This window comes from Natrix helvetica (genome assembly GCF_964273705.1).
Source record: "Natrix helvetica genome assembly, chromosome: Z".
Taxonomy (NCBI): Eukaryota; Metazoa; Chordata; class Lepidosauria; order Squamata; family Natricidae; genus Natrix; species Natrix helvetica.
The window spans coordinates 34,047,397-34,062,062 of NC_138554.1; the positions used below are offsets into that span (position 1 = coordinate 34,047,397).

The 14,666-nt window shown below is 37.8% G+C and overlaps 2 protein-coding genes across 2 annotated transcripts; both read right to left on the minus strand.

Annotated features, from left to right (window-relative positions):
- Positions 1 to 6,795: 6,795 nt before the first annotated feature.
- On the minus strand, positions 6,796 to 7,737 carry LOC309401523 (olfactory receptor 2F1-like; the record flags this gene model as incomplete). Its single annotated transcript, XM_081970584.1, has 1 exon — positions 6,796 to 7,737. The coding sequence occupies one exon, from the start codon at positions 7,735 to 7,737 to the stop codon at positions 6,796 to 6,798; it is 942 nt and encodes a 313-aa protein (XP_081826710.1).
- Positions 7,738 to 10,685: 2,948 nt separating this feature from the next.
- On the minus strand, positions 10,686 to 11,624 carry LOC309401524 (olfactory receptor 5V1-like; the record flags this gene model as incomplete). The annotated part of the gene is made up of 1 exon (XM_081970585.1): positions 10,686 to 11,624. The coding sequence occupies one exon, from the start codon at positions 11,622 to 11,624 to the stop codon at positions 10,686 to 10,688; it is 939 nt and encodes a 312-aa protein (XP_081826711.1).
- Between the last annotated feature and the right edge of the window lie 3,042 nt (positions 11,625 to 14,666).

A 14,666-nucleotide genomic window follows, 5' to 3' on the forward strand; every position in this document is an offset into this window, starting at 1 on the left:
TATTTTAATGTTAAAGATATTTTTCCCATTGCCATTCCCCAAGACTTGCTACACTTGAAATCAAATCCAAAATTATGGGAGGTGTTGATAGATAATATAGTATAGTCTTTATTGTCATTGTACAAAATAAATACAATGAAATTGGTTTAATTCATATTCAGGTACTCGTATACTAATTTTTGTACTCCTGGTCATGTACCAGAAGACATTTTCTTCTATAGTTACTATGCTTTTAAAAACTTTTGTTCAGCCACTTATTTTAAAAAGAATCTGCTTATGGCACAACTTGCCTCAAATCCATTCCAAGTTGTATATTTGTTTTCCAATAAAAAATAATTAACTCAAAAGAAAGAAAGAAATTGGTTTAATTCACAACTAGAATTATATTATTTAAAAAAATCCGATAACACAAATAGTATTAAGCAAAATAAAAATAAAAATGCAAAGGAAGTCAAGGAACAGTCACAATTAAATAGTTGCTGAAAACACAACAGAGTTTAAAGATAGAAATGCAACATATTTTAAAGATAAGATAGAAGTAAAAAGAAAAAAAAATCCCTTTCTTCATTGATATAGTATTTCAGACATTCTGTAATATATATAATTCAGAAAATCATCTGAAAATAAATCCTTATGTATTGAATAGATTGGTTGTGTTAAATAACATTTTTAAGGAAACCTTGATTTATACAGTCACTCTACTAAGATTCACAATTACTTTGTGATGGGCCCCCCTCAGTGGACTCACAATTACTTTGTGATGGGCCCCCCTCAGTGGACCAGACGGGCCGCCAACAGCGAGTCTTGTGAGACCATCCTGGGAGGAGTTTGATTCTGTTGCCCCCGAGGATTTGGATAGGTTGCGTGGACGGCTGCGACCCACCACATGTTTAATGGACCCGTGTCCCTCCTGGTTGGTACTGGCATCTTGGGAGGTGACCTGAGGCTGGCTTCTGGGCCTGGTGAATGCCTCATTGGGTGAGGGATCCTTACCAACTGCCTTGAAGGAGGCAGTGGTGAGGCCCTTACTTAAGAGGCCTTCACTCGACCCAATGAAGCTAGCTAACTATCGTCCAGTCTCCAACCTTCCATTTCTAGCGAAGGTTGTTGAGAATGTGGTGGCGCAGCAGTTTCCACGACACCTTGACGAATCCGAGTATCTAGACTCACGCCAGTCCGGCTTCCGACCCGGGCACAGCACAGAGACAGCCTTGGTCGCGTTGGTTGATGATCTCTGGAGGGCCAGAGATAGAGGTTGTTCCTCTATCCTGGTCCTATTAGACCTCTCGGCGGCTTTTGATACCATCGACCATGGTATCCTATTGCGCCGGTTGGAGGGGATAGGAGTCAGAGGTACCGTTTTGCGGTGGTTCGGCTCCTACCTCTCCGACCGGAGGCAATGTGTGTTGACAGGGGGACAGAGGTCGACCCCGAGGCCACTCACTTGTGGAGTGCCACAGGGGTCGGTCCTCTCGCCTCTCCTGTTCAACACATATGTGAAGCCGCTGGGTGAGATCATCCGTGGTTTTGGGGTTGAGTATCACCTCTACGCTGATGATACTCAGCTGTATATTTCAACCCCAAACCACCCCAACGAGGCTGTCGAAGTGATGTCCCGGTGCTTGGAAGCCATCGGGGTCTGGATGGGGGACAACAGACTTAGACTCAACCCCTCCAAGACCGAGTGGCTGTGGCTACCGGCACCTCGGTTCAGCCAGCTGATTCCATCGCTGGCCATAGGGGGCGAACAATTGCCCCCTGTGGAACGGGCGCGCAATTTGGGCGTCCTCCTTGATGCCCGGCTGTCAATGGATGACCATGTGGCAGCCGTGGCGAGGGGGCGTTCCACCAGGTTCGCCTGGTGCGCCAATTGCGCCCCCTACTGGACCGGGATGCCCTACGCACGGTCACTCATGCGCTGGTGACGTCCCGCCTGGATTACTGCAACGCTCTCTACATGGGGCTGCCCTTGGGACGCGCCCGGAGACTGCAGTTAGTTCAGAACGCAGCCGCGCGGGCTGTGATGGGGAGTACGAGGTACTCCTACGTAACACCTCTCATGCGCGAGCTGCACTGGCTACCTGTGGTTTTTCGGGTGCATTTCAAGGTGCTGATTACCATCTTTAAAGCGCTCCATGGCACGGGACCTAGTTACTTGTGGGATCGCATCCTCCCACATACATCCCTGCGGCCAATTCGCTCACACAGGGAGGGACTTCTCCTGGTGCCGTCCACTAGGCAATGCCAACGGGTGACACCAAGGAGTAGGGCCTTCTCTGTGATGGGCCCAACCCTCTGGAATGACCTCCCCCCTGACATTAGAACCACTTCTGACCTCCGCTCCTTCCGGCAAAAATTGAAGACTCACCTGTTCCGATTAGCAGGCCTGGCATAATTACAACTGTCCCTCCTGGCAAATGTATTATTATCTGGTTATCTTAGGGTTTTTTTAATTTGTTGTGTTTGTTTTAGGGATTTAAAACTTATATTTATATTAGCTTTGTACAGTTCTTTTAATTGCATTTTAACCTCCTCCAAACTGTACATATTTAACTATTTAACTTTTTTATTGTATTTTGTGATATTCTCTATGGACTGTACACCGCCCCGAGTCCCTTCTGGGAGAGGGGGCGGTCTAGAAGCACCAAATATAAATAAATAAATAAATAAATAAATAAATATACTTCTGTTATAAAACACACAACTTCTTAAAAACTGCTAGCAACAAAATCAGTGGGAAAAATATTTTCAAATTTATAATTTGTTAATAAAATACAATTTGGAAACAGATATTAAATCTGTTTTAATACCTACTGTTCATTACCACAGGTCAACAGACACAATAAATTTCATGCCAATAGCTATGCTTCATCTTTTAAATTTAGAATTAGATTAAATTAAAATAGAACCTGGGTATAATTGGAAAAAAATTGCAACAGAAAAGAAAAAGTTTTGAAATTTCAAAAGACTTATTAAATATTTTGTTCCTCTGATTCCCATTACTACCATCTGTGACAAGATAGTGCATTATTAATAATTTAGCAGCATTGCTGAATGACAGATTCTATACTTGTGACTTAGCTAAGTAATACAATTACTTTCAAGTAATATTACAGTGACTTTAACCCATTATGCTTTCCTATATTGACAGATGCATCAATCTAAAGGCCGTCATTGTGAAGAGTCTTTAAAAATGTACACATTCATTAAATATATTATTAGCATTACATAATCAAAACCACATAATAAATGTTAACATGAGGTTTAATGATTCGTATCACATCAGGCCTTGTTTGGACATTTGCCTGAACATGACAAGCTGATACAGAAGTGAAAGGCACTACACATACTGTATTTTTTGTCTTCATTGCTTCAACTTCCTTGTTTTAAATACTAAAACATTTTCAAATAAAAGTTCATAAAATACTTTCTATAGTCCCTCTCATTAAGTAGGGTATTCATTCATATGGATTAATCTTTTTTTTTTAAACAAAGTTTTATTGGTTTTTGAAAAATAAAAAGGAAAGGGGTATTGGAATGGTTACAAATTTTGGCAGTTACAATATGTAGAAGGTGTCCCCGCCCCCCGTACTCATAATATTCATTTGAACAAATAATTCAATACTAAATAATAATAATTTGTCGGCATATAAATTCAGGTAATAATTTCAATCAATTTATATCAAACCAATTTCCTTATTCGTTTTTGTGATCTGAGTTTTCTTAGTATTGCCCCTTCTCCCCCCGGCAGCAGGGCTCTGGCCCCTCCCGTGTCTTGTATGTCTGGTATAGGATCATCAGTTTTATCTAGGAGTACTTTATTTTTTTCCATAAAGGCCTGGGCCTCTATGGTTGTGTTAATTCTAACTCTTATGTCCTCCCAGAATATTAACATACCTTCAGGCATCAACCATCTAAACCACACCCCCTTCTGATATAGCTTCTTCGCTAATTGCGAATATTTTTTTTCTTTTCTCTCTCACTTTCTTGGGGATCTGTTTCAGAATGGTTATTTCTCTATCTTCATATTTCAACACTTGCCCCCTTTGTGCACTCAGAATCTCATCTCTTGTGATCTTTCTGAGAAATTTAATATGTACCTCCCTGGGTACGTTATGTGTTCTAGCATATGCTGAATTTACTCTATAAACCAGATCCAGTTCCCACCCCATCTGTTGTTTTTCTCTTTGAATATATTCAGCCAGGATGTTTGTCATGATGTCCCTTAGGTCTTCATCATCTGCCTCAACTACATTTTGGAACCTAAGAAAAAAGGACATTCTTTCAAATTCTGTTTTCATTTGGTGGATCTCAATCTCTTGAGTCCCCTTCTGCACCCCTTTCACTTCCCCCCTCATCTCAGTCGTCCCTCCCTCCAAAAGATCCAGTCTCTGTGTGTTTTTATTCGTCTGGTCTTGGTTCTGTTTAAGCTGCTCTCTCATTTCCTTTAGTTCATTTTTATGTCCTCCTGTCCCTTTAAGATTTGTTGGAACATCTGTTGGAAATCCATGTCAGCAGGTTTGGGCTGCATCAAAGATGTTAAAGTCTGCTGTCCGCTTGGGCTGGATACTGTAGATGTCAGGGCGGAGACAGCAAAGCCTGGCTTCCCCGGAGGTGGTCTTTTAGGTGGCATTATGTTGAGCAGTAAAAGTTCAAAGTCAATACAGAGAGGAGGTTAAGGAGGGAAACCGCCGAGAGAAATCAGGAGGCTAGGAGTCCAAGCAGAGGGGAAATTGTTCTAATTACTTCTGGCAGTAAAGTAATAAAGTCCTTTGTTCCAAGGGATTCCAATTCAACAAGAGATTTGTTGAACAGGGAGGGACTCCTCCAGGTGCCATCCGCCAAGCAGTGCCAGCGGGTGACGCCTAGGAGTAGAGCCTTCTCTGTGATGGGCCCAACCCTCTGGAATGACCTCCCCCCCCCGATATTAGAACTACTAACGACCTCCGCTCCTTCCGACAGAAGCTTAAGACCCACCTGTTCCAATTAGCTGGCTTAGCCGATTTATAGTTCCATCTTCCACCTCCTGGCAAACATTTTATTGGGGAATTTTTCAAGGGAATTTTAATTTTATTTGTATTTTAACTAAATATTGTACAGTATATTTTCTACCTCCTCCGTCTACGTCTATGTCTATGTCAATGTATATGTTGATGGTTTTAATAATGACTGTACACCGCCCCGAGTCCTGCTTAGGAAAGGGTGCGGTCTAGAAATAAAAGATTATTATTATTATTATTATTATTATTATTATTATTATTATTATTATTATTATTATTATTATTATTACTATTTGTCTGAGTGTCACGGAGACAAAGACAGGAAGCCTGAACTTCTATAGGTGGAGTCAATTTTCAATGTTTATAAAGACAACGGAAGTGTGCCATCTTGCCCTGCCAGCTTCGGAGTTAAGAGGCATAACGGAAAGTTTACAAAGTTTCCAAAGTTTTCAGATCATCACCTCATTTATAGAGTTAAAGTCCAAAATCCTCCTTCATTATGTGTGTGAGATCATTGGTTGGCTCTCTCCCTTCCTCCACCTCTAGGGCCGAGAGCAAAAAGATTTATAGCCGCCTGTCCGAGGGGGGGGAATCCCCCTCTCTCCAGTCACGCTTCTCAAGCTGGGTTGAAAGCGATTTTAAAAGCAGCTGGCAATTTTTTCTTTCCTTTCCAACAAGCAAGGGAACGGGGGGAAGTTTCCACCTCACCACACAGCAACCGCATCCTTCAAATAGCTCGTTCTTCCAGCTGCCTCCTCACAAAGACCCCGCAGCGCCTCCCCATCATGCCTCCCGGTGTCTAGGGTGATGTGGGCCCCTCCGGCTGCCACCGACTCAGGGGATCCCCCGGTACGCTGCCCCTTTGGCAGGAGCCTCTATGGGGCATCCTGTGCCCCCCAGGCGGTGGGGGGCCCACCAGAAGAGCGCGGGGCGAGCAGAGCCTGCCTGTCGGGTCAGCAGCCGGAACCGGAAGTGTATGGATTAATCTTAATGTATTCATATTACTATATTTAGAAGCCTGAATTAGATTATCTAGACACATTAAACCAATGTAATTTGTGTTAATGTAGAGGGAGACAGAGATAGAGACAGGAGAAGTGAATCTAACACTCCATGATTTCTTTACTTCTTTATTACTTATGTTGCATATGTAGGACTTATCATAGGAGTAACAACTCTATAGAAGAATGCAATGATCATAAAAGAGATGTCTTGGCTTTGAGATTCATATAAGCAAAGACTGTTGTGCCATAGTAGAGGCTTACTACCATCAAGTGAAAGATAACTAGAACTAGTGTAGTGAATTAGTTCTGGTTATCTCTCACTTGATGGTAGTAAGCCTCTACTATGGCACAACAGTCTTTGCTTAGCTGGGTCTCTTTGAAGACATTTTGCTTCTGATCCAAGAAGCATCTTCAGCTCTGAGTGGATGGTGGAGAAGGGAAGGGTTTATACTCCTTGGTGACAGCTGGTGCAAATGACCAGCTGTCGGCAAGGAGTATCAATCCTTCAATTCCCCACTATCCAGTCAGAGCTAAAGAAGCTTCTTGAACGAGAAGCAAAATGTCTTCAAATGAGAAGCAAAATGTCTTCAAAGAAAAACCAGAATGTCCAGTTGTCTCTTGAAAAAGCACCTTTGGGACAACCATGACTTGGATTAATTAGAAATTTCATAGGCATTCATATGTCAATACTTTCTTTCTTTCCACTTTCTTGCATGACCAGGGAAATACTTGAATTAGGTACACAATATACATAATCTATGTATATAAATTCACAGTACACAAATTATCTATTAATTTTCCACAGAAATATGTTTCCCTGCTATTTTACCCAGGGCTCCCTTTACTTCTTTGTTTCTTAGGCTATATATGAGGGGGTTGAACATTGGAGTAACCACTGCATAGAAGAAAGCAAGGATCTTATCCTGATTCGAAAAATTGCTAGTTTTGGGGTTCATATAAGCAAAGGCTGCTGTGCCATAGCAGAGGGTAACCACCATCAGGTGAGAGGTACATGTAGAGAAAGCCTTATAGCGACCTTGAGAAGAATGGATTGACAAAACTGCACGGATTATGTAAATGTAGGAAAGCATTACCACAATGCAGGGAATTAGGAGGATAATGAATCCTGCCACCATTAGAGAGGTTTCATTAACAAATAGGTCTGAACAAGCTAATTTTATAACAGCAAGGACTTCACAAGCAAAATGATTAATAGTGTTGAATGAACAGAACTCAAGATGCATGGTGAACCCAGTCTGTATCATAGCATTAAGAAATCCACCAGTCCAGGAAGCCAGTACCAGCTGGATGCACACTTTCTTTCTCATGATGAGTTCATAGTTCAAGGGAGAGCAGACAGCTACATATCTATCGTAAGCCATGGCTGCCAATAGAATAAATTCAGTGCTACCAAAGGTTAAAGAGATGCAAAGCTGAGTCATACATCTGCTAAAAGAGATAGTTTTGTGACTAGTTAGGAAATGGACCAGCAGCTGAGGCACCACACTGGTTGTAAAACAGATATCCAAAAAAGACAGATTGCCTAAGAAGAAGTACATTGGTGTGCTGAGTCGTTCATCAATATAGACAGCTATGATGATAAGTGAATTTCCCACAAGAGTAATGAGGTACATGGAGAGGACAATGACAAATAAGTATTGATTAGTCCCGTGTTCTCTGGAGAATCCCACAAATACAAACTCTTTAACAACTGACTGATTGATTTGTCCCATCATTCAGATATTATCAGGACTGAAATGTGATAGAAATATTATATGTTATTTATATTTTGTGACTTGAGGTGTAATTATCCCTTTTATACATAAATTATTGATTAATAAAGGTATTGCATTTAGGAAGCAACAGTAATAGTGTGAAATATCCTTAATATTTAAGAGACATTCATCTTTTCTGACTGTGGAAAGCCTATAAAAACTTTCTGCTAGAATTTCCATTTGAGCAAAATATTTTTTTGCTTTGCTTAATATTGTTCATGAAAACTACCTTAATAAATTTAAAATATTTGATGCTGAATTGCCTTCCTTTTTCATCACAGATTTCTTCCTTTTTTATAAATGAAATAAAAAAGATAAACGGTAGAATTGCTCTCTTTTTAACTTGGATAATAAAAGTAAGTAATATACAAAATATTAAACTATCATATCTTTTCCATTTTATGAATAAGCATGAATAAATAGGAAAAGAATAATAGAGAAAAGCATGATGATATGTGACTACGGATACCAAAAATACAGAAGTAATAATGAAGTAATGAATATAAGATGGACCTAAATTAAGTGGAAATGTGTAATAGGTATCCCTATTGGGGGAGGGGGGGTTAAGAAGATTCACCTGGGTTAAAGAAACAATTGTTTCTCAGATTTGTAAATATCCAGTTGTTATATATTAGTATGCAAGTCATAATCATTTCTACATTTGTGCAATTTCCAATGAATACTAATGAAAATTAAGATGTCATCTTTTAATTTAAAACACAGCTATTGCTATTTATGTAAGACACAGTAAGACCAACCATTCTTCCCTACAACTACAAAAGCCCATATATTGTAGATAAATATGTTAAGATGAAATACATGTAGTATTTGATAACATTTTCCATAACAAATAACAAAATAAAATATAGGAGAATATCTAAAGACATTCATACAATTATGTACGGTAATAAAACATAATACTGAATAATGACCATTACATCTATATATTAGTAAGAATAAATAATTAAACCTAAAAAGAATCTGTTATCCTAAGATGGCAAAACTAATGGCTATGTTAAGATGCAACAAAATATTAACAATCAAATAGGAATATGTTGTTACAATGGTGAACAACTGAATGAAAAGCAATTGATACACATTAAATACTATGATATGATGCTTTTTCAAATAATCAAGCAATTATTCCCTATCAATATCTATCATCAATACAATAGTTTTTTTTTTTGCAGTATTCAGATAAGTTGTATCCATTATATCAAGCAATACAAATCAGAGATAAAATAAATTTGGGTGGTCTTGAATACCTGATATTAATTTTCTCAATTTATATCTGAGTGCACATTTATGAGTATAAAATTATGTGAAAACAAATGTGCTTTATAAAAAGTACTGCCCCAGAAACAACTAATTCAGAAACAAGTAAACCAGAAAATCATGCCTCCATAAAAGTATCACTAAATCTAGTCTTGCAATCAATTTTGAGAACTGATATGAATATAAAATTAGGACAAGAAAGGAAATCACAGCACTTCCTAATAACTCTCCAAAAGGAGGTTTCCTCAAAGTGGACCCCTCCGCATCCTAACTTACCTGCACAGATGGAAAGACAAAAGAAAATGAAATGTTCTAACCAAAGAACCTTGCAACCTTTTGAGTTCATATAATGGATATAGACATTCATTAAATTTAACTACAAAGTATATTGGACAACTGAATATCCCCCTTTGGGCAATTATGTTACTACGAATAACTTAATTAAAGTTTTAAAAGCAGTATCTAGCCACTTGGGTTTAAAATTGGAAAATGCAACTTCTTAATATTTGTCTTGTCTCTCTCTTTCTCTCTGTGTCAGTGATGGGTTTCCATTTTTTTTACTACTGGTTTGCTCTTGTGCACGTGTGCATGCAATGCTCTTGCCATGGTCACTACCAGTTCGCTGGATCCAGACCGAACTGGGAGCAACCCACCTCTGCTGTGTGTGCTTGCATGCAAACATGCCTTCATGCACATCTGTTTCTTTGCAACTGCCTGGATAATCAGTTTTCTTGATATCTGTTTTTGAAGTTGACAATTACTCTCAGTTATTAATACATAGATAGATGAATCAAGACGTAAGAACATCTAAGGTGGTAAAGCTGGAATAAAAATTGAATGAATGAATGAATGAATGAATGAATGAATGAATGAATGAATGGTGGCTTATCTATATAGAATGTATTCAGTAATGTGCTACTGCAATAAGTCTAGCAAGCTATATCTACATCTGTCTAAAAATTTTACTAAAGAAACAGGCTAGAAGAAGGAAAAAATCTCGCAAGCCCTGCCTTCCCCCTTCTTATTGAGGGTGACTCCTATTTATTAGCATATAGATACAGAACCATCTGTCCATCAATTTTTATATTGACCATATCCCAATGTCTCTATCAATAACATTTTTCACAGACTGAGGAAAATAATTTGTTTTCCCGCTGGACCTATAATTTATAACACAAATGCAAAGAAATGTAGCAAGTGGGAGTAGACTCAAATGTAGTTTTCGTAAAAGAAAGGGAATGAAAGAGACAGATTCAAACTCCTTCGCTTTGTTGATTAACATTTTCTTTGGAGGTAGAAGCTTTATGTTGTTGTTGCTGTTGTTAAAACCTGCTTAAAATTTGTAATTAACTGAAAAAGTGGCATCTATAATTTTATTAAGCTGTAAAAAGAGTACAATTAACATTTGTTTTAAGATACATACTACATAGCTAATCTATTAGAGAAGAGATGGAATAGGAAAAATATAGACACTTGCCAATACTATAGATAGGAAATACACAGAATAAAACACAGTATATAGTAATATAGAACTCATAGAAATATAGGAAAAGACATAATTCATATTATTAGAGATAAACAGAAATTTAAAAAATATGTGAGTATTCCCAATTTTGTTGTAGAACATAGTGTTATTTTGTACATTTTGAATAAAATTTTCCGAGAAAAATCTTTTTCAGGGCATTCTTAATCTCCTTGTTTCTTAAGGTATAAATCAAAGGGTTTAACATGGGAGTGATAATGCTATAAAGGATAGAAATAATTCGGTCTTTCTCCAATGAGTATGTTGATATTGGCCGGACATAGGTGAAAATGGAGCTTCCATAATACAAGATGACAATAGTCAGGTGTGAGGTACAGGTGGAGAAAGCTTTGATCCTCCCTTCATTGAATTGTATCTTCATGATAGTGGAGATGATATAAATGTAAGATAGAAGAATGCAAACAAATGGAATCCATCCTATGAAGATCCCAACTACAAATAAGATGATCTCATTTAAGGTTTTGTCGCCACATGAAAGCATTAGAAGGGGAGGAATATCACAGAAGAAATAATTGATGTGATTGGCTCCACAGAATGGCAGACGGAATGTAAAATAAGTGTGAAGAGCTGAATTGAGAAAGCCACTTGCCCAGCAGGCACTAGACAATTGGAGACAAAAGGCTCTTCTCATAATGGAAGTGTAGTTCAAAGGATGGCAGATAGCTGCAAAGCGATCATAGGCCATTGTAGCTAGTAGGATGCATTCAGTGCCCACAAAAGAAAGAAAGAAATAGAGTTGAGTTACACATCCAGCATAGGTGATACTCTTCTTTTGTGCCATGAGGTGTACTAGTATCTGAGGAACATTAGTGGTGGTATAACAGATATCCAGAAAAGAGAGATTTCCTAGGAAGAAATACATGGGAGTATGAAGATGAGAGTCCAGGCAAGTAACAGTGATAATGGAGATGTTCCCCACAAGAGTACAGATATATGTGGCAAGAAAGATAAAGAAAAGTAACAGGTGCAGTTCCTGGAGACCAGAGAAGCCCAAGATGAGGAATTCACTTGGAACAGATTCATTCATTGTTGTGTCAGAACTTAGTCTTGGTTTTTGTTTTTTTAAAAAATCAGAATAAGAATGCTCACCTGATGGTCAGAAAATCTACCAAACTGTCACAATTCAATACATAGAATCTAACATCTCTTCAGCCACATAATGTAATCTGCACCCTAATTTGTACTTGCTCTCTCAAAAATGTCATCTTACAATGCTATCAGAATATGGTTGTTCATATATTTATTTATGCAACAAGTAGGAAAAGATGTTTGACTTAATCCATATACCACAATAATGCATGCTGTTTTTTAAAAAAAATATGATCTGTTCAATAAGCTACATTTCACAAGCAGCACACAGCACTCTAAGTTAAAAGTAGTAGCATTACTTTATCTTTTAGTGAAGTGGCTGCAGGTCTCAGTGTTCTGTTCAGTTCTTTCAGATATCCAAAAATATTATGACCACAATCTGGTACAGATATATATAACTGGAAAATCTTGAAATGCATTTTCAAACTGTGCAAAGACATTCAAATAATTAAACATGTTTCTGCAAACCTTCACTTGAATTAAGAAAAAAATGCAATCTATATACAAAACAGCAGTCCCAAATTTTTCCACAGTTTTTTAAGAAACAATGTTCAACATTTTAAGCTGATGTAGCTGCTTCTAGGTTCATTCTTAATAGTTTTCTGCTTCAATGCTGAACATGAGTAACTTATCCATTGATTAAATATACAAATTCATAGCAATTTTATTTAAATTCCATTTCTATAATACAGATGTAGAAAAGTAAGTGTATTAAAAGTCATTCCCTTAGTCAATATTCATGTTTTAAAAGTATCCAAATTCTTATCTGGCATGAATACACATAGACAAATCAAATTATATTTTCAAAAAAGGAGCAAAAGAGCTCAAATGATATTTTTCAACATACAGTACTACTAATCAGTTGATAAGATACAGTAAAGAAAAATCCATACTGAATTTGTGATCCTTTGATTTCTGTAGTTTGTTGAAAAGTAGGATAGAAAACAATTACAAAAATAAATCTAATAAGCAAAGCCTAATTTACTGTGCAATTCCTTTTCAAAGAAAATCTAGAGCATCTCAAACAATAAACTCAAACAATAATAGCAGTGATATACACCTGAATACTGAATAAGTTCCCCTTCACATATATAACTTCAGCAACAATACAGTTCATGGATCTGACACCTCAGTTTCCACTACAGTGACCAAGCAGGTACTATTCTATCTGTCTTCTGAGAGTTATAAGCAAACCAGGATAATTACAAATGAACAGAGAAATATAATTGCAGTCACTGAAAATAAGGATAAATCTGTTCTAATTATGTGATGCTGCAATTACATTTCTGTCCATGCAATAGCTTAACTAAAATAATATCAAATCCATTGTGTGTTGTGTCCTTGGAGATACAACTGGTGCCTGTCAAGAAATGCGGGAAAAGATCTGGTTGGCTGCGATGTACCTGCCAGGGTTTTCAGCCATTTCCATGAGGAGGGGCTCAAAATGCAAGTTTGGGGTATACTCATTTGAGTTCCTTGGTACTTGATTGATTAGCACAACATTCACCTACCCTTGCTAAGGTGGAGGCAATTAAGTCAGCCCCCATGCCGTCCAATAGGGCCGAATTACAGGCTTTCCTAGGTCTCCTAAATTTTTACTCAAGTTTCATTGCGCACAAGGCTTCGGTGGCAGAACCCCTCCATTGTTTGTTGGACAGCTCGACTGCTTGGGTCTGGACTAGCCATGAAGTGCATGCATTCGCAGCTGTCAAAAAGTTGTTGATGTCAGCTTCTGTGCTGGTTCAGTATAACGAGCAGCTTCCAGGAGAGGAGGAATCGAAGTCGCGAGGAGACGATGTGTGATCTCAATGCTCTGAGATCGCAGTCAACACTTTTGCCACTGGGTGGTCCAAATGGACCTAAACTGTCCCGCAGAGACAGTGAACAGGAAGAATACATCTTGCTGATATCAGGGACATCGCAAAGTCCCTGATTGACCCAAGAGAAAGTCTTCAAGCCAGTGACAAAAAATCCAGCCAGAGGCTGATGAAGTTGGGGCGACTCGAAAACAGAAGGATATAGAAAGAGAAAGTGTTTCTAGCTGGTGAGGAAATTTTACTATTTTAAGAGTGACTGCTTATAAAAAACTTAAAATAAATTCAAATTGGAGAACAGAAGAAATGAGCAGCGGAATTAAATTTGGAATGGTTTTTGACAGGGGGTTATCTTTTTTCTTTTGAATGTTATCTTCACAGGTGGAATTTATGTATGACCTTTAAAATGAATGGACTAAGCCTTCTTCTTCTATTTTCCTTTTTTTTTTTCATTACTCTCTGTAACCTATAGTTCAAAATCCTCCTCTTTCATTATTATGGTTGTTTTTCTAACTCATTTAAGAATTGGACTTTCTTTTCAATTTGAAATACAAAAGAGACATTAAAAAACTTTGCAACATTGTAACAACAGCACTGCTACTTCAGAAGTTAGAAACTTTGTGTATTGAAAATGAAACACTTTACTTTCTCTCACTGATTATCTTGGCTCAGCACTTCAAGGTCTTACTGCTTGTTTACAGAGAGCGATAAGAAGAAAAGCACACAGATGTTCCTTAGAGGTACTTCTAACCAGAGAGAGGTGAAGATGAAATGATTATTGTGAATTGAAGTCTAACCTTTGCTAAAAACCTCTAAGCTAAAAGAGCAGTGCTTATTAGTTGAAAACAATGGCGCAATTTCAACAGGAGAAAGAGGCTTTAAGTCTGCAAAAGATATTCGCAAAAATACAGAAATAATCAAATACATGTGAGAGGTTTGAGAAGAAGTTGGATGATTTAGTACAATTAACAGCAAAATATGACGGAAAAGTTAAAGAGGTTTATCAAATGGATAAAGTGGCAGTTAAAATTCAAAAAACCAAAGAGGAAAATGAATATAAAGAAACTAAAACTCCTGATATTTATGGTGATTAGTTTATCTTGAAAATGGAAAGAGTGGAATATTGAAAGAGGAATTAAATGGAGGGGAAACTTACTTCAGAGGGC